This window comes from Botryllus schlosseri, chromosome 13, assembly GCF_051294905.1.
Source record: "Botryllus schlosseri isolate E-star chromosome 13, Bs_hap1, whole genome shotgun sequence".
In the NCBI taxonomy this organism is placed as follows: Eukaryota; Metazoa; Chordata; class Ascidiacea; order Stolidobranchia; family Styelidae; genus Botryllus; species Botryllus schlosseri.
Genome location: NC_137248.1, coordinates 2,621,081 through 2,640,307, shown reverse-complemented (window position 1 = coordinate 2,640,307; position 19,227 = coordinate 2,621,081). Strand labels below are relative to the sequence as shown.

Genomic DNA, 19,227 nt, shown 5'->3' with positions numbered 1-19,227 from the left:
AGCTTGATTGTTGACTCGTTATGAATGAATGTGGCTTGAGTTTAATTAGTTGCTGGACAAGCAAATTGATGAATTCATCAATGGGAAGTAATCGAGAAATCATATCAGTTCTATCTGTTGTGACCCACTGATTGAAGCTGATGTTGTCGTATGTATCACCAAATTGACGAAGCAAGTATTTCCTCACAGCATCTTCATTTGGGCAATTAGGACATCTTAGTAGCATGCAGTCTTAGTTTTCTATGTCACACGACATCATAGCAATCAAGTCTTTGTACGTTTTTCTCGCATGACAAGCCTTCAGCATTAGTATTACATTCTGATGTATCGTACGAACACATACAGAATGTATGCCTGCAGAACCCGCCAACACGCACCATTTCGGCCTCAAGCTAGCAGAAGTTGAAAATCCCACTTTTCTCTATGGATACTGGCCTTTGAATGATTGATAGAGTTCCTTCATAGTACACAAAAGAAGCCTCTTTTGCTCATACACATTCCTGGCGATGCTTACCTTATCTCGAGCTCCTGGCATATTTTCGTCATCGCAGTAAAAATCAATGACCAACTGTTTAATATCCAAACTCAGACCTTTCCTTTTGGTCACAGGTGGTTTACTGAATATTCCTGACGTTTAATCAATTTCTCGTGCCTTTTTGACACTGTGCTGAGTTACATGAAAATATTTTGCAACCGTAGTTTTGGACCAGGATTCAGGTGCGCATGTTAGTAACTGAATTTTCTCGGAATATGTGGTAGTCTTGTCGTTAATCTTTTCTCTAATTTTTCCAAATAAAATATTGTAGTCCTTAAGGCATTGCTCATTCTTTCCAATTTCCATATCAACGTCATGATCCACAGCATGCTCCGGCGATCGAAAGGCTTCTGTCATCATCTTGCCATAATGGTCACCAATTGAAGAAAGCTTTCGTTTCTTGTATTCAGGTTTCTCGTTGTCATGTAAACCGTGGAGCTTGAGAGGGCTCTCTCCTATAACAGTCAATGTTTTGTCTACCTGATATCTGGCAATTTCATCCGAGCAATTACTTTCCCCACTGTCAGTACCTGTACCACTACTGATTATCCCGGATTGGGATTGGACATAACTGGGACAAGAAACCTCTGCCATAGCAAGCTTTTCCATCTCTATACTACAGTTTCCGCAAAGCTTTTTGCCTGGAATGATATTCAAGTTTTTTCCCGCTAGCTTTTTCACGGTTTCTAATGTGATGACACGAAGATATTTTTTCACTAGTTTTTGTGCTTGGTGAAGGGGTCGCAACAGGACACTTGATAAAATTCGTGCCTATCAAGGAAAGCTCTTTTATGTTGTGCACAGATGCTATTGACTTTCTCGTTTTGCTCAAGTAGTCTAGATCTGGGTAGAACTTTTTCTCTATCGTCCTCTTCAAATGAACCAAATTGCATACGCTTCGATGGGTCTTTTTGGCAATCTGCTTCCTCTCCTATGAGCTGTCCAATGTTACAAGACCGATCTTCAGTATCCATTTTAACAAATTCCGACAGAATCTCAAGTTGAACAAATACTGTTAACAATGAATATAATTATAGGCATTGGTAAACACTTTTCCTTGTGTAGCGACCCTGATGCGGCGCGATGTACCTAACAGGGAACGCGGTTATGTTCCTGGGCTCGGGACCTCGTCTATCTGCGATTACCGCCTGCTCCGCAAGGTTGCCAGACATCTTTTGAGAAAAAGAGCCAAACATCACCTAAAAAAGCCGTGACCTTTCCGTACCCCAGTCAATCTACCCGCGCATAGATTCCGACAGGATACATCCACCTCAATCCTACAAATACAAAACCAACTACCTGCTACTTCATGCCCCAGTTGCCTAATACCACAACTACTTCATGATGCTGCTCCCAACTACTCATACTTCCCGCTACCAAACACAGAGACATACTCATTCACATCCATTTTCAGCCACGCTCTCAGCCAACTCCCAACTAAACATGTGGTCTCTAGTCACATGATGCGCAATATAATTTCTAAACGGCAAATACAGAACATTCTGGAAACGCCGGGTTGCCACACTTGTGTACTATGTGTCAAACGTACCTATTTCCATGTGCAAATGAAGTGTGCTCTTGAAGCTGCAATTTCATCACTTTACAGTTTAAAAACCAAAATCAAACAGCTATGAACGAAGTCCCCTTGAAGCAAACTTTCATTTAAGACCCAATTTTCCGAAATATTTTAATATGTTTTTGAGCAATCCGCAGTCTAAATCGCGTAACGCCTGACTGATTTTAGACCATTGAGCAAATTCCCCCTCAATTTAACGTTTGACCCTAACCTACAGGGTATTAAATTTCACTTGGAAGTATAGACGATCAGACAAGCTTCAGATAAATCCAAGTGCCGTATCTCAACTGTCGTCTAACATCTAGCTACACCTTCTTGAATATTGCATTGATAAAACCTAAAAGTGCAGACCCGAAATGAGCAGAAAGTTGTCAATTTTCGAAGTGACGTAACTTTTGACCCAAAAGTTCAATTTTCATAAAATAAAGTTCATCCCGTTTGGAATTAGCTCATCTCTGCGTGTACCAAATTTCAGGAGATTTGAAGAGGTAGTGGGGGGAACATCGGTTGTCTGTGCAGGGAATTGCCCTATGACCTAATCCAGCGCCTGGCTCAAAACTTGACGAGGTGTGCTGGCTTATTACTACTGTAAGCCGATAGCTTTCCAGATTAGTGTGGGTCTATTTAGCCTGCAGCAATTGTATCACGCTACATGGCATACATCTTCAACATGAAGGTATGAGCTATAGATAACTGGTTCACTTCTTTTATAATTTGACAATGCATGAAAAAAGAAGGCTCAAGAGCTAGAGCAATTCCACATTCCGGCCCGCTTGAAAGCCATGTTATAGTGTCATATACACATCACGTAATCCCGTCCCATATGGCGCACTAATATCAAGATTGTAACAATACATGTGAAAGGGGGGTCTGGGACGGAGCCCCCAGAAGCTGCGATTACATACTTATACCCCCCCCCCCTCCCCGGAAGTCTCGTCCAGGGCCACCACTGGATGTATATAAACGTAATAAATTACATGGAATATATATTATTTGATACTACAGCTAATTTCGGGAAATATCACGCGTGTCACTCAAAATCTCGCGGTCGACGGGTTGGCCGCCCCTGGCCTGACGCTAACACATTCGTTCGTGTTTTCATGTCTATATCATTTTGGCCTTATAAACGCTGAGACGGTGCGGCTTATTTCTCAAGCAATATAGAACTTCTGAGATGCGGCATAATATTTGTAATTATTTTTATTGAAAAGATTGATCGAACATGAAACTATGTCGTAATTTGCTGCGGTCTACTAAGGGGCGGCGGCATTTTCAACGAAAGCCATGGGCGGCAGCCCATGCTGCTACGCCGCTGTAGCTAGCGGTGCCTTCGAGGAGGCAGACGTCCCAGATGGCGCCCACTTTGAGAAATACTGTGGCAGGCCAATAAATAAACTTCGCTTTTGCTAATACCGTTTTACCAGATTTTGTATACACCGTATTACATATAAGTGCCTGTAAATTATTTCATGAGAGTTACGACGGACCTCAGCAAATGTTAAACTTGTATCGCCTTTGCAAAAAGTAGTTCAGTAGCCCTGGTCTAGGCTCTCGCCTTCACCAAGGGACTGTGGTCTGGGGTGGCAAGGACCGCCTCGTGACGGCAACATGGTCGTCACCGGAAAAGAATTGACGGGGCCATTCAACCAAATGTTGATCAGTTAAGGGAGGTAGAAAGTGTTCTTTTAAGCAGGGTCGTACCAGCAGTAATTAGGCGCGATCAGTATTCGAACTGTGGCCGATGCGGTGGTAAGCCTACGGCATCGTGTACGTACGTACAGGTATAGTGGCGTACGCAGGACCAGTTAGGGTTCGGAATCTAAACGCCAACTTTCTGAAATGCCGACTCTCTCAAATTATCTCATTTGGAATAAAGCTATTGGTACCACGCTGTTTATTGTCACCGAACAAGGGGATGACGCTTTCTAAAGCGAAACCTGATTTGCAATAGCTGTATTCATCATAATGGTTTTGTACTTTTATCGCCCGGCTGTTTGACGCAGTTCGTGTTTGCACCAGTACTCCATTGATGTATTAGATGTGCAATGTGGCAATGTTTTGCTTTGGTTACTCAACGAAAGTTCAGGGTTCCGCGAAGGGTATGTACCATATAGGGTGTCAGTTTTATTAATATTTTCGTCATTTCAAAACACGTAATCGCATAATAATAAGCGGTTTTATTCTTTCTAGACACACAATTCAAGGATGTAACCGTGTTTAATGACTTTGCTGTTTGATAGTGATCTACTGACTAGGGATGGTGTGAACGTGAGGTTGAGGTTCACGTTAGCGTTCTGTGTGTGAACCTCGGAAATTTATAGGTTCACGTTCACAAACGAACCTTGGTAAGTTCTGCACTGAACCTTTTTCATATATTGCAATTCATTATAACATCTTTTGTTCAAATTTATTGCATTTCAACTGCGGGCCACTCTATGCATGGCGCTGTCAGCATACAAAATCAACACAAAACGAGCATGCACGCACGTTGACAATCTCAAAAAAGTTACTTGCTTTGTTACAAAAGTGTGCTCGAAATATGCAGCTTTCCGTTTGTGAATATTTAGCGACTATCTGCTGTGAGCTTGACCCGCAATCATACAACATCGAGAGCGAAATAACCTACATGTAGTGTAGGTAGTCAACGAATGATGTTTATTCACCCAACCAATGAAATTGATATCGTTGTCTGATGTAAAAATTCTAGCAGGCGTACGGGGTCAATCTTGATTTCATATGTTTATTGTATCATAAAAACCAAATCCGTGCGATTGGGGTGTTGGCTACTGCTGTATAACTTGTTAAAGGGATAATATCGGTAGCAAGTACATAAACCCGTTTTATACTCTGCTTAATATCAACGTAGCAATACTCAGATGCCGAATACATTGTCCGGTCTGACATAGACCGTAAAGGCGTAAGCCTTCCCTTGCAAGTCCTCGTCGAAATTGTTGGCAAAGCGACGGACGATATTGATTTTATGGAATTATTATATCATTTGATTGTCGCAGTTGATACATTTAGCGACGTTTAAAACGTCAATATGCTCTTCAGCATTGTGGCATTATATGGTTCGAGTCGTGGCTAGGTATCGTGTACACAGCACCGTAACTGCCGCACCCCAAACCCCCCAATTGGGGGGGCCCCGAATTATTTTGTGAATTAGCATAAATTATAGAGTATTTTTTGAAAATTTATGCAATTTTTTCCAAAATCTTTCGCGCTGGGCGCGATTTAAAGTTGCCAAATATCTTGATTATTTGGTACTCTTCCCCCAAGAAAAAACTCGCAAGATTTATAGAAATGGACATCATCATCATTGGTTTATTAGCAATTTTATCAGTTCAATACACCACAAAAAATGCGATACAATGAAAAGAAAGGAAGATGTCGAAGCGACTAGGAGTTGTCTATGGAATCGGACACCCACCTTGGCCTAGGCGATGTAAAGAGGAGGCATGCACACTGAATGAAAGTAAAGAAGATAGTATAGAAAAAGGAAGCGATAAGAAATAGGGCGGCATGTCATGGGAAGCGAGATCGATAGGTCAGTCGTGGTCCGGTAATCTTGAGGATGGACTGTATTTATTTAGTAGTAATTGCTTGTATTTCGACTTGAATGTGGACATTAACTTTTTTCTTCGGATTCCAGCCATTCACTGATTAAATTGTCAGGTTACCCTAAAAAACGCTGCACACCAAATTTGGTTCGATTCTAACAAGTATAGGACTCCGCAGATCCAATTAAAATTTTTAATTTATTATGGAAAATTAAAAAAAAAAATACATAATTTTCCTGCCAACCCCAAGAAATTCTTGAGCTGTCTTCAAAGACGTTGCAAAACAAATTTGAGTCAATTCCGACCAGTAGGAGCGGAGTTATGTGAGTTTTTCGTTGATAAATCGCGGATTATCCACCAATCAATAATATCATATCATATATCAATATAATATATCAATAATATTGGGCGGTCATACATTTTAAAACAGACCTCTCTCAGCTCTACCGGAAAATCTGATTACGTGAACAGAGAGAGGATCAAAATTGATAGCAATATATATGTAATTCCCAATCATATTGCCCGATTACATTCTTGAATTATTGAAATTTTTCGCGCTTGGCGCGTCTAGGCGGGAAAGGCTGTCTCACCCAACGGACACCCAATGGAGATGTCAAATAGCGTAAAAAAGCGGATAGCCAAAGGGGGGTCTGGGGTATCACCCCATGGGGGGCCCAAGGCCAACGTTTTGGGGGGGGGCTGACGAAGTGCTGTTACGGCCCTGCGTGTACAACTATACATTAATATAGGCTATCACTTCACTTAGATGTAGGTTTGGAATTAGCAATATGACGTCACGTGACGCCATGAGGTTCACACCATCCCTACTATACTGGCTGTGTTTGGACGCATTTCCTTGCTACTTATACATCCGTCTTCCACCCGGTATTTTATCGGCTATTGCCGAGGATATATCGAGCTCGCTAACTCATCCACGTATACATGTCAAATGTAACAACTTCGTCACAATGATAATATAATCAACCCCCACGTAAAACAAGGTGCATGTTTAATGCGATATAATTCAGAGCAATACAAAAATAATTGTAAAATAACACTTAAGCGCGCGGAATGTGAACTAAAGACGGAAGATGTAGCACCCTGCACATGGAGATTTGGACATACAACTATAATTATAGAGAGAACTAAATAATTCCAGTTGTTAAATGAGAGTGAATTGCCCGTAATCTAATTCTAATCTGATTGCTAATGTTTAGTCCGATTCCGACTAGTCCGAAACGAGTCGAGCTTGGTATAAAGACATTTGACATTGTAGTGCTTATGGGAATGAACTCTGGTTAGTGAGTGACATGAACTGAACTTTTTGTTGTAGCCTATATTTCTTTGTGGGCCTGAATTTAGTTCAATATATGTTTTTACGAATCCAGTAATTCAAATCTAATTTGAGAAAAAAAACGCGTAGCTATAATTCTAATTCTAATCCAGTTTCGAAAAGTCGAATATTTTATAGTTGTCCAACTGCTGCGCGACCGCGTCTGCCAGCTAGTCTTCGCTTTGACGGCCTGCGACGTACGTCCGGCAGGTTTGGCAGCAGAACCTACGATATCTCGGCTTCCAACAGTGTTCCCTCATGACTGACAGCCGGCACATCCGGGATTCCGAGGTTCTGCAATGAGGTTCTGCAAATAGTATGTCACACTCTCAACATGTAGGTATTGGAATCTCGCGGCCAAATCTCTCCGAAAGGCTTCTTGGACGGACAGAATTATTCATATTGAAATAAACCCGAATATTTCCGGATGACACTCGTCAGAAGTAATCATCAGCAACTAGTAGAGAATTGGAAAGAACATTGTATATCAACAATCGTTTCAATCTCTCTCACAAGCGTCGCGTGATTGATTGAGTTGCATGCGCAAAATTCACCAAGGCAAAATATTAGGGGCGTGGATGGCTGAATATGTTGCCGAAGTCGGTGATATCTAGATTCCATTTTGGTCTAGATCAGGGGTCACCAACACGCAGCCCATGAGGTCATATTCTGCGGGCCGCGACATGATTTCAGATTTCGGAAGTACGCTTGGTAAAGCATTTTAACATACTGAAATTGATTTAAGTTGAAAATATTGCTGTTGTTGTTTAAAATAAGCTGTTCTCCTGTGCCCAACGTCACTATATTCCTCACAAGCTGATAAGGTTTCAGCGATGGTAGTAGCATTCCATGGAGGAAGAATTTGCTGATACGAATGGGCATTCAAAATCTGCCAAGAGCAAGATGCTTAGAAAACGACTTCAGGTTTCCCCACAAGATCGAACTTTACTAGGAGCGATAGTTTTACAGCAAATATCGTGACCAGGTAACCCCAATATCAAATTTTCGGTCGCTGAAAACCATATTGTCAGGTATCGTGCGCAGCTCATCGTGGATGTTAGAATGAAAGTGATGATCGTGATATTTTTTTAGTAAAATATGTTCGTGCTAACCAAGCCCGTCGCCCATATTAGAGAGCTCGGCGTTGTACAGACGTAAAGTTTTAGGACTGTGGTTGTTAACGGCGTGGCCTATTTTATCTAGATATTCAAACCTTGCGGCCCGCGGCCCATCGACCCGATTTGAGTTGGCGACCCCTGGTCTAGATATATTGCGGCAAAGCCGTCGACAATGACACTCGAGAAGAAGTGGCGCCTGCATAACCGACATGCACAAAGTGGACGGACTATGACATCATGGTGCGACCGTGCCTGGTGGATACCCAAGATACGAATCTCACCCTCTGCGGCCTTAGGACATATCTCCCATATAGTCATTTTGGGAATTTTATTGGTAGATTAAAGGTGTACTGCGGCGCCCGGCTGGCTCAGTCGGTAGAGCGTTGGACTCTTAATCCAACTTCGTTCTTACATTTCGGAAGCAGAGCTTTCACTGTAATTCTGGACTTTTTAATATGCTCGAACGGGGTCCGCCAGATTAGTAGGCGCTTATCGTCACCACTACGCTATGACCTCCGCAACCACATTAGACGGAAAGAAATAAGGGATAATACACAACAACTAGTGGTGAAAATGAATGACGCATGAGACGATAGGCGAGGTTGATATATCAGTGATCCGGTGATCTTGAGGGCTTACATTCCTTACATTTCGGAAGCAGAGCGTCCACTTTCATACGGATTCTTTACAGAATACTGATATGTCCTCGTAATAGGGAGATATTTTCCAGTTGTTTCGAATTTTTCATGGTTTATACTATGGATATCTTGCAGTTCGGGTAATCGTTGGGGACATTTTGGTATGCTTTCGGAGGTTTACTACGACATCGCAGCGCCCGGCTAGCTCAGTCGGTAGAGCGTTGGACTCTTAATCCAACGGTCGTGGGTTCGAGCCCCACGTTGGGCGGCCTTTTGCATTTGTAACTTTTTGCTTTTGGCTAGGAATCTGAGTCGCTCCCGCAGCCCTTACATTACGGTAACAGCACTCTAATACAGAATCGTGGATACGCTTGTATTGTATATCGACATATCTTCTGCAGTAGGGGGCATCTTTCTGTTGTTTTGAAATTGTAATGGTTTATACTACGAACATCTGGCACTTCGGGTCATCGTTGGCGACAGTCTGGAATATTTTTGGAGGTTTAATCGGATATTACGGCGCCCGGCTAGCTCAGTCGGTAGAGCGTTGGACTCTTAATCCAACGGTCGTGGGTTCGAGCCCCACGTTGGGCGGTATTTTACGTTGTGAAAGACTTATTCTTTTGTCGAGGAAACTTCGTCTTCGCCTCTGTCCTTAACCGGAAGCAAGTCAACCGATCTCATGCGGAAGTGTTGTTGTTGTTTGTGGTATTCATGGTGTTTTTCGACTGCTATGTTCATTTACACCAGGCCAATTTTCATTTATATTCTGTAGCTGCCTACTTCGTAGCACGGGCCGACTCTAAGCCTTTACAAGGCACCACTTACAGTTACACGGATGAGATCGCGAAAAGGAGCCTAGATAAACCTCCAACACTTAGATAAGAATCACGGAGTCGACCTCGGTCGCACTCGGACCCGCAACACATTGGTGTTGCAGCTGTGGATGATACCACTACGCCATCTCGCAGAAGTGTGTGCTGAAACTTGAAGATTATCGACATGTCTACATTCCACACATATGTAGGGTAGGCCTGTCTGGATGAAGAATTCGTGTTTGGTTCGTCATCGATTCTATCTTGATCACTCACCAGGGCACGCCTGCCTCGAGCACGCGCTCGTGGACGCAGGCTTTGGTAAGATACAATCATCGTCTTCTATGTGTTTTCCTTCACGACCTCCGACCATGCAGCGAACATTTCTCCGTCTTTCCCCGTCGCCACAAGACACTGAGCACTAAAGCATATGATCCCCGAGTTCAATTATAATGACATTGATATTATCTGTGTTGTATGTGTGTATAGTTGGAAATGGTGCGTACGAATGCGAATATATCGCCGGAATTTATTTCAAACTCAAGATGTTGCCTATTCAGTGATTTTAATTCTAATCGAATTTGAAAAATAACTGTGTAGCTATATGTCTAATGCTCAATTTCTTTGGAAAAGCTTAACACCAGTTACCCGACTCAGATGCCAATTACCTGCTCCCGTGCTGTATTCGATAACTTACCTCGGACCAATCATCAAATGTCCACTGCGGGTTGCAGACGGTTTTAGAACAAGACTTCTTGCTGATCGGCTTCTCCGAGAGGTAGGCGCATTGCGAATTCGGCACTGCCGTCCAGTTTATTTCGTTGTTCATCTGCCGTTGGCAAGTCACGCTGCGGGTCTTGAACCCTCTCTGATTGCACACTCGCGAATAGCACTGCCTCCAACGCCCGGTGTGCCACCTGTAACAAAATTGGAACACTCGAAAATCTTCAAGTTTTCGAAATTAGACTAGAATTCGAATTATAGCTACATTGTTGTTTTTTTAAATTACACTAGAATTAGAATTATAGCTGCAAAGCTTTTCAATATTAGATCAGAATTAGAATTATAGCTACATAGTTTGTAGAATTAGATTAGAATCAAATATGTAGCAACACCGATTTTTTTCAAAATAGACTAGAATTAGAATTACCACTACACATTTTTCCAAATTAGATTAGAATTAGAATTATAGCTACATATAGTGCGTTTTTTTTTTAATTAGACTAGAATTAGAATTATAGAGACACAGTTTTTTCCTAACTAGATTAGGATAGGATCATGGCAAGTTTTTTTTAATTGCAAATTAGTTTCGAATTAGTATTATAGCAACAGTTTGTTCATAGGATATTCGAATTTGAATGATAGCAAATTTTTTTTTCAAATTAAATTAGAATTTCGAATTATAGCGACACAGTTCAGAAATATATTAGAATTAAATTAATTAGACAACTAGGTCAAAGTATTACCTGCAAAGAATTAAACGATGTGTTTATTAGTGAGGAAGTAATTACGCGCGGTGTTCTTAAAGTTAGTATTTCACGGTCGTAAACACGTTAATGTCCATGTCGGTGACCTTAACAGGTATTGATCTGATGTGTCTGGCATTTTATAAATAGTCGCACGCTACGATACGTCGAGTTTTGTTATCAAATAGTGTAAATATTGGAACGGTAATAATCAAAACAATGGCGAATTTGAGTAATCAACTTCAAGGTAACTCTAAGTTCGAGATCGAGATATATTTACAATAGCTGCTTTACTAGTTGATGAAGATTATACCCTTGATGAGTGACAGCCGAAAATATACGGGTTTAATTCAACGTGAACATTTTATTCGATTGTATATGTATAATTGTATATTTAGACTAGAGTTTTTGAACCTTTTTAGCTTGGAAAAGATTTCACAGCATATTTCGCGGAGCGGTGAACTTTCAAAAATCATAATCAAACCCAAATGTATAAATTACGACAGATGTATGCTATACTCAAAATAGAATATTCGAATCCTAAATTTTTGAGCAGCTTTGTGCTTCCATTTCGAAATTTCTTCAAAGCAAACTCCCGTTAAAAACAACTATAACTTGAGTTTGATTATTCGGCATTTCTTAAAGACCTATATGACTTCGCTGTTTGCTAGCGTCTGTTATACTGTCAAATTGTACCATCGAAGTTTAACGAGTTTTGTTTCAAAAGTCGTTGGCGTTCGCCTATCACTGGTCAGCGATTTATGTGCTACTCTTAAACAGCTTTGGACAACACCTGCAGTATTGCAACGTAGGCTAATTTGAGCCATGAACAATTCTATAGGACGAATAAAATACGCTTCAAATTTATAAATCAATTAATAAATTGATGTTTCATTTATCTACGTAATGGAAAAGCGTCCAACTTCTTTCAATTTTCAATTGAGATCTAAAACTGTCATTTATTTGGCGGAACGGTGGTTTAGAAGCAATGATTTTTACATTACACAGCGATCTCGAATACAATGGCGTTAGTTTATTTATTGCAAATACGATTCTTTCGGTTGCGATAATGCGACATACGTATATTTCACCACCAAAACACTCGTAATGAAGCACGCGTTTTAAGCTGCTTAACAACTATATCACAGCGGGAACTATATGTTACTTCAAAAGCAGCACGAAAATGAAACCTGTAAACATGTAGTCGCCTTTGTTATCAATCGAAACGAACGCTACAGAAATCATTGTGTTGCTTCAACATTCTAAAGTATAATTAATGTGATCACCTCACGTCATTGGAACACGGTACGCTGCAAGGTTCTCTGAGTCTCCTCGGAGTAGAATTGCCACAATGATATTTGCGCACGAACCTCTTCGTGACTTTGTTCATGCACCCATACCTCGCCCGTCTAGAAATAGCGACGCTGGTAGTCACAGATGTCGAAAATTACAAAGTGAAGGCTCTTACTTGACGCCCCTGCCACAAGTAACAGAACAGGGATACCATTTTCGGACTACGTAATCGTATTTTTTCGATTTTACATCGCTGCTATGCATGCTGTAACTGTAATGTAGTTTTATCTTCCTGGTATCAGTCGGCACAGATACCTAAATAAAATGAAACGATTCATAGCAACTGTGCTGATTTACGTCATTGTAGCTGTACAAACTAGACTAGACGATCAACTAACTACCGATATTTGCGTAGTTATTGATCTAGCTAGGTCTAGTTGCGGATTTTGAAGTTAGTTCTGGTTCTAGTTGCGCATTAAAATAGTTGTAGAACAACAACAACAACAACAGCTGGAAAACACGGGTCGTCGTTTGGCGTGAATCGTGATACCGGTGTTCTGTTGTGTGATGTTCTTGCGGCTATTGCTAGCTCTGAGTCGTCACTACTAACAATGACGTAGTCAGGGGATGGGGTTTTGGGAACGAAACCACTTTTATTTCAAACTCGTAACCCCGTCCTTTTGAAATGCCGACCTCCAATATTTCTCAGCTCATTTAAAATTCAGTAATTCGTATTTTCAGGTACCAGTTAGATGTGATTTAGCGCGGGGATCACAAAGTTATAGTTGATCCGATAGAATGCTAATCGGTTGATTACAAACTGTTAATTGAGACGCATAAAATCGGTTAAGGTTTCGCGCGATAAATACCCGAGGTGTCCCGAGTTGCCAATCAAGTATAGGTCGTGTTTGCGATGTTATATGTTGCACTATAGTGCGAAAACGCGTTGTTGGCTGTCAGTTATCAGGTTTTTGAATGAACCGGCAGGCTGCTGATAAAATATACTGAGATTGTAACAAAATTATCATCACCGCGTAATGAAAGTCGTGTCCAATTAGTACGGTACAGCAACGCAAAGATTATAGAATATAGACAAGATATATTGCTCTGCAATGGTGCGAGCATTATTCGTCGATTGTCCAATTGTTGAGTGAAGCCATTACCCAGGAGACAATCGTCACGCACGGTCATTATCGGAAATATTTCTGTGTGGGAATTTTACGCAGTATACATTTTGTCCAGGTTTGTAAGATCATGATATTGAAAATGTTACTCGATCAACTTTATGCGAAGCGATCTTCCGGTTTCCTTAATCCTGATGAACGAAATGATGCACTCTTTAATCAATCCAACCTTATGATATCCCCCCGCAGTCAGTTATTTGCGGATTTTTAGAGGTCGTTAGTTTTAGTTCTAGCTCTGGTTGAGCATTTTGAAAATGTAGTAGTATGTATACAAGTCTGCGTTGCAAATGTACGGGGATGGTAGACTCACGAAAACAGCGTATTCGTACGGTAACGGCCCCACGGTGAAAAACTGTTCCTTGCGCTGTGTCCGCGAGTATGTCCACTTGATTCCGCTTTCGATTATCTGCTTCGAATCGTCGGTTAATGAAGAGTGATTGCTTTTGAAAACCCAGCGTCTAGTGTGACGGTTCTTTAATCCTTGAAAAGAGACGTTGTCAGTGTGTAAAGTCCAACACTCACATACATAGTCACGTCCAGCCATAGATGCTTGTGGCTGGCTACAGAGGTTACATCCTTCTATAGTTCATATCGTAATTATAGCTTGATATTCGGCATTAAAAATATATTGTAACGCGGCAAAAGTAACAGAGTGTTACAATTGACCTGAGACGCTCGACCATGATTAGTGTCTCAGTATGGTACCTTCTTGGCGATGCAAGTCCCAGTTTTCCTATCATCACGGTAGATTATGATAATATTGTTCCGGCTACATATATTACATTGTAACCACTTGGGGTATTATTCGTCTGAACAAATTATTCCAGATCAGAAAATATTTACTCAAGTGTCCAAAATTTCGTATTAAAAAAAATTATTCCGGGGTTTCGCGTCGTATAGCTCAACGTAACTTCAGGCATGTTAGGAGACATAACTACCGCATGCGCACGCAAAATCTCAAGGCGATTTCTCCACCCTACTAGTGATTGTTACATTTGCCTCCTGTTACATTTGTCCCCGGTCTCCCCTACGCATGGTCGAAAACAAAACCAAATTATCTTTCATGCGATGTAGAACTATGGCATTATATTCGTTGTATTCTTCGAATTTTAACGAGAAATGACTTACCTATTGCAGTCTTAGAAAAAAGGATTGATTCCCGAATGCGCACATGTCTCGCTTTGTACGGAATGATAAGAATCTTGGTGAAACCTGGAAATACATACGTTAAGATGAAGTCGCATTTCGTCACTATAAGTAAACTCAGGGGCAGCCAACCCGTGGTTCGCGAGGCGGTTTTAAGTGGCCCGCGAGGTAATCCTCGAAATTAGTTAAAATATCAAAAAAATAAATTACCCAAGTAATTTATTGTGAACTTGCATGGCCAATCAAAAATTTGATTAGCCCGACCGCTAAATTTGCAACTATATGCAAAATCCAGTAAAGCGGGATCAGCAATAGTAATTAATAAGCGAAATGCAATTATTGTTCTGTTAGTCACAGGTGGTTGGAGAATTTGCAATTTTGATTTCTTGCTAGCTCTTCAAATTAAGTTCTAAATTGTTGAAAGCGAGTCGAAGGTAGTGCTAAAGGTTTTCACTGGCCAATGGCCAATGGCGATGCAGATCTAATATATCAAATCTATTCTGTGCAAAGTTCGTGTTTACCAACTCTGAATCGCGGCTGCAAATCAACGATAATGGCTTTGTTGTTGTTAAAAAACAAGTACCGGTAGGCCTATATAATACTGAGCCAGCGGTGTCGAAGCCTAGAAGTGGGCAGCGCTGCAAGTCTGCATGTACGAATCATAAAAAATAATATCGGCGTAAATGACCGTTGTAGTCGATAAAATCATGAATACCACAAACAACAACAGAGACAGATAAGGTTCGGATTCGACGCGGAAAAGGCACGCATTCTGACCGCGGTCTGCCGGTTGAGTGGCCTTGATGGGATTGCTAGTTGATGAATCACGTTCAATTTACCGTGCGGCGTCTTTCTAATTGCTTTCTTGTAGATTTTATGGACTCTTGTACATTGTTTGATACCATCGCCACCGCAGATACCACATTCGTCTTCTTTCGTTCCGGAATTGATGACTCCGTCGCAACCGATGTGCTGGAAAAGCAATATCCTTTGAGATAAATTCCCGATTCGTTGTGTATTTACTATGAATTATGTCAACTACTGCATGCCTGTTCGGTGAATCGTGTTTACGGCATCGCGGTAACTGTGCGCCTGGGATGTTGTGACGTGAAAATGTGGGTTATCAAAACAATTCGCCGCTGGTCAGACACTAGATAAGTTGTCTAAGTAATCTGATTCGAATCTAATCTGTGAAACTTTTCTATGCTCTAATTTTAATTCGAATCTAATTTCCGGTTGCCCTGAAAATGCTACAGGTGAACTGTGTATAGTAACGAGCCAAGATTGCTGTAAAGACATTTGCCATTCTCCTGCTTATGAATATGAGCTCTGGCTAGATATGAAGTGTATATACTTGATTTTTGCTGTATTCCTGTCTGATCCGGACTTTGATTCAATTTCAACGTTTTTCGAATTCAATAATTCAATAACTGTGCAGCTATCCTAGTTTTAATGTAATTTGGAAAAGTTGAAAATTTTCTTTAGCTGTACATGTACAACTCTGAGGCAGTAGGTGAAGTAGAGGGAACCGGATTAGCTGAGATTCAATTTGAGCATAATATCTCGAAAATCAATCCATTCGCTTTATCTGCCATGTTTACAATTTTTACATGACATATCATGATAGGAGAAAAGATTTTGCAGATTCCGATTCCGGATGTGTGATCGCCTACTAAGCAAACAAACTACGGTCGACCGCACTGATTTCAATTTTAGCTACGACTCATGTTTATGTTTATCGTCCTCGGTGGATCTCTTGGGGTATAAAACTTCAATGTACAATTGAATATTATATTCGCATTGACATAAACCCGGCTATTTTCGGCTGGCACTCGTCAGGGGTAATCGTCAGCAACTAGTAGAGAATTGAAAAGAACATTGTATATCAACATCAACAATCATATCACCAAATATGACGTCACCGGGACGAAATTTCCAATAATTGTCGATATACAATGTCCTTGATTAATGACGATTAACCCTGACGAGTGTCAACCGAAAATATTCGGGATTTATATCAATACGAATATTATTATTCAAATTTTATTTTACTCGTAAGCATGAGACGAAAAAATGAGTACTCGCTCTATTACAAAGCAATCAATTCTCTGGTCTACAAATTTTAACTTTTTTTCAAGTTTGGGTTTTGACAACTGATTGCGGCTAACTTCGGGGCGGTGAATCCGAAAATGAACTCAGAGATTTTCTCTATCACATCATGTTTTGGAGATATAGAAATATCTCTAATTTTGAAGAAGAAAAAAAACAATCTCTGTAGTCAAAACAAGGAATTCTGATGCAATAAACACTGTTTAACCTGCCACAATCCGGCTTGAATCAGAAAACACGCCTTCTATATTATATTCACACAAATTTGCGTTGTATTTATTAAAATTGCATGTCTTGGAATGAAAAAATCAGGGATATTTCATATCTTAAAAACGCGACGTGACAGAGAAAATATGGGTTCATTTTTGGATTCGTCGCCCCAAAATCAGCTAAATGGAGTTGTCAGAACCCAAACCTGAAATTTCGTGTGGACCAGTTTTATGTATGCAAAATATTCGATCACTGTTGCGATCGATTCAGGATTATTTCAAAACCATTACGATTACTTGATAGAGTTGCAATCGTCGTAATCAATTAAGATGTCAGGTGCAACGTATACGTAAATCGCCTCTCCGCGCTGTAATTCGTGGCATCGGTCGTTGCTTGATATTGTGCAGACACTCACCAGACAGTTTCGATTCACGCAGACACTATACGGATCGTCGTAACTACAGCGTGTCCCGTCAGCTACGGGAGTTCCCATTGAAAGAATCACACCCGTTTCTTTCGATTGGCAGTATAATTCACACTTCAGCTGCTCTGCAATATTCGGTTTATATATTTAGTTGAATAAGAAGATTGATCTTGGGCTGTTTGTTCGTATTTAGGTCGGGCGTGAGGGTATTTTCAATTTACTCATTTAAATATATATTGCCGACGATTACCCCTGGGGGAATGTCAGCCGAAAATGGCCGGATTAATTACAATATCAATATGAACATAGTAATAAATTGTACGTTGAAGTTCTGTACCTCTAAGAATCTCTGGTTTTTGCCTAATACACTGCAAACTAATGCGTGGGCGAGAAAATGATAGTGGTGACGCACAATTAATGCGAGGATAGTCCTTTTGATTTATGGGATGACGAAATGTCAAGAGAAATTTCACAAGGAAATTGTACAGCGACTATAGTATACGAAAACATGCGGAGAAATGGCGCCACAGGCGTAACAGAATTTTTGGCGAACTTGATTTATTTTTTATCGAAAAATGTGCGACTATATAATTTTCAGTAGTAATATAGAGAATTTTAAATCCAAATAAGAGACTTTATGGGTACAAAACTTCAATATGCATTCGAAAAATATATTGATATTGAAATAAACCCAAATAATTTCGGGTGACACTCGTCAGGGGTACTATTGTAGTTATACAATGTATAAAGTATCTGTAAACAAATAATCCAGACGTACCATGATCGTACTCGTATGGCGACCAGGTATGCCTACGATGGCCATACACCACTTGACGATGATGCCTGCATTGCTCTGTGCGATAGTCGGTTGATCGAAGGCAAGGTGCTTTGTTGCATAAACCATATTCAATACCGGATCCCTCGCATTTGAGTCCACCCAATGCAGGCCTGAAACGGATGAAGTTTTCGAATTTGGGAGACTTTTATCTCAACGTTGGTACCCTACGCGATAACCTATCGGCGATTTTCGATAAGCAATTAATAACAACATAAATTGAAAAGTATATTCATATTGAAATAAACCCAAATATTTTCGGCTAACACTAGTCAGGGGTAATCGTCCGCAATAAACTAAACTAAACCATACCTTGGCCTATTACACTCTCGGATACGATTCCTCGTGCCGGTACCGCACGACCTTGAGCAAGCTCCGTAGTTTGACCATTCTCCCCATCCGCCGTCTCTGCGTCCTCCCTGGTGATCGCTCCACACGCAGTAGCTTTTAAAGCACCACTGTCGGTTTTGAGGCAGATATGTGAAAGTCGGCATAGCCCGTTATCAGAGAAATCAGGTTTCCCTATTCGCATAATGCACAACTGCACAAGTGCACATACATGTGAACGATCTTGAAAATTTCAAAGTTGAGACATATCCTGTGTCAAGCGATAGACAGAACCATCTCACGAAATATTTTGAAATAAATGAATCGGTTAGTAGTTTTCAATGACCATTTACCATTTGTAACATAACCTACCGAAAAATATGACATTTGTGAATTGTGATAACCTAGTGACACGGACAGTTTGAATCATACCACTATGGATGTGGTATATGTTATTAAACGGGTAAATTCTCGTCACTAGTGCCCATAGTTTTAATAATATACATCAATACGAATGTTACACTCACCCTGCCTTCGCCACAAGCCGTACCGTCAATCGGCGGGCTATTTTTGGTTTTACAAAGCTTCGGGTTTTCATCGTGCCCGCACCACAAGACTTGGCAAACATCTGTGGTTGTGAACTGTAGGAAATACGAGA

At 40.7% G+C, this 19,227-nt stretch overlaps 1 protein-coding gene and 2 non-coding genes across 3 annotated transcripts in view; 2 read left to right on the top strand and 1 right to left on the bottom strand.

Annotated features, from left to right (window-relative positions):
• Window positions 1-6,663: 6,663 nt before the first annotated feature.
• The window catches only part of LOC145454368 (A disintegrin and metalloproteinase with thrombospondin motifs 2-like), a 31,364-nt gene continuing 18,800 nt past the window's right edge, over window positions 6,664-19,227 (bottom strand). Inside the window, exons 11-22 of the mRNA XM_080332367.1 lie at window positions 19,097-19,210; window positions 18,555-18,700; window positions 18,186-18,355; window positions 17,399-17,532; window positions 15,504-15,636; window positions 14,647-14,730; window positions 13,829-13,998; window positions 12,510-12,649; window positions 12,328-12,450; window positions 10,273-10,492; window positions 9,852-9,996; window positions 6,664-7,311 (exon numbers count right to left, since the gene is read on the bottom strand). Of these exons, the coding sequence (XP_080188493.1) occupies window positions 7,175-7,311; window positions 9,852-9,996; window positions 10,273-10,492; window positions 12,328-12,450; window positions 12,510-12,649; window positions 13,829-13,998; window positions 14,647-14,730; window positions 15,504-15,636; window positions 17,399-17,532; window positions 18,186-18,355; window positions 18,555-18,700; window positions 19,097-19,210 (1,716 nt within the window). The 3' untranslated portion in view covers window positions 6,664-7,174. The remainder of the gene's footprint in view (window positions 7,312-9,851; window positions 9,997-10,272; window positions 10,493-12,327; window positions 12,451-12,509; window positions 12,650-13,828; window positions 13,999-14,646; window positions 14,731-15,503; window positions 15,637-17,398; window positions 17,533-18,185; window positions 18,356-18,554; window positions 18,701-19,096; window positions 19,211-19,227) is intronic.
• Window positions 8,956-9,028, top strand: Trnak-cuu (transfer RNA lysine (anticodon CUU)). Its single transcript has one exon. It is a non-coding gene; the product is annotated as a tRNA-Lys (tRNA).
• On the top strand, window positions 9,282-9,354 carry Trnak-cuu (transfer RNA lysine (anticodon CUU)). Its single transcript has one exon. It is a non-coding gene; the product is annotated as a tRNA-Lys (tRNA).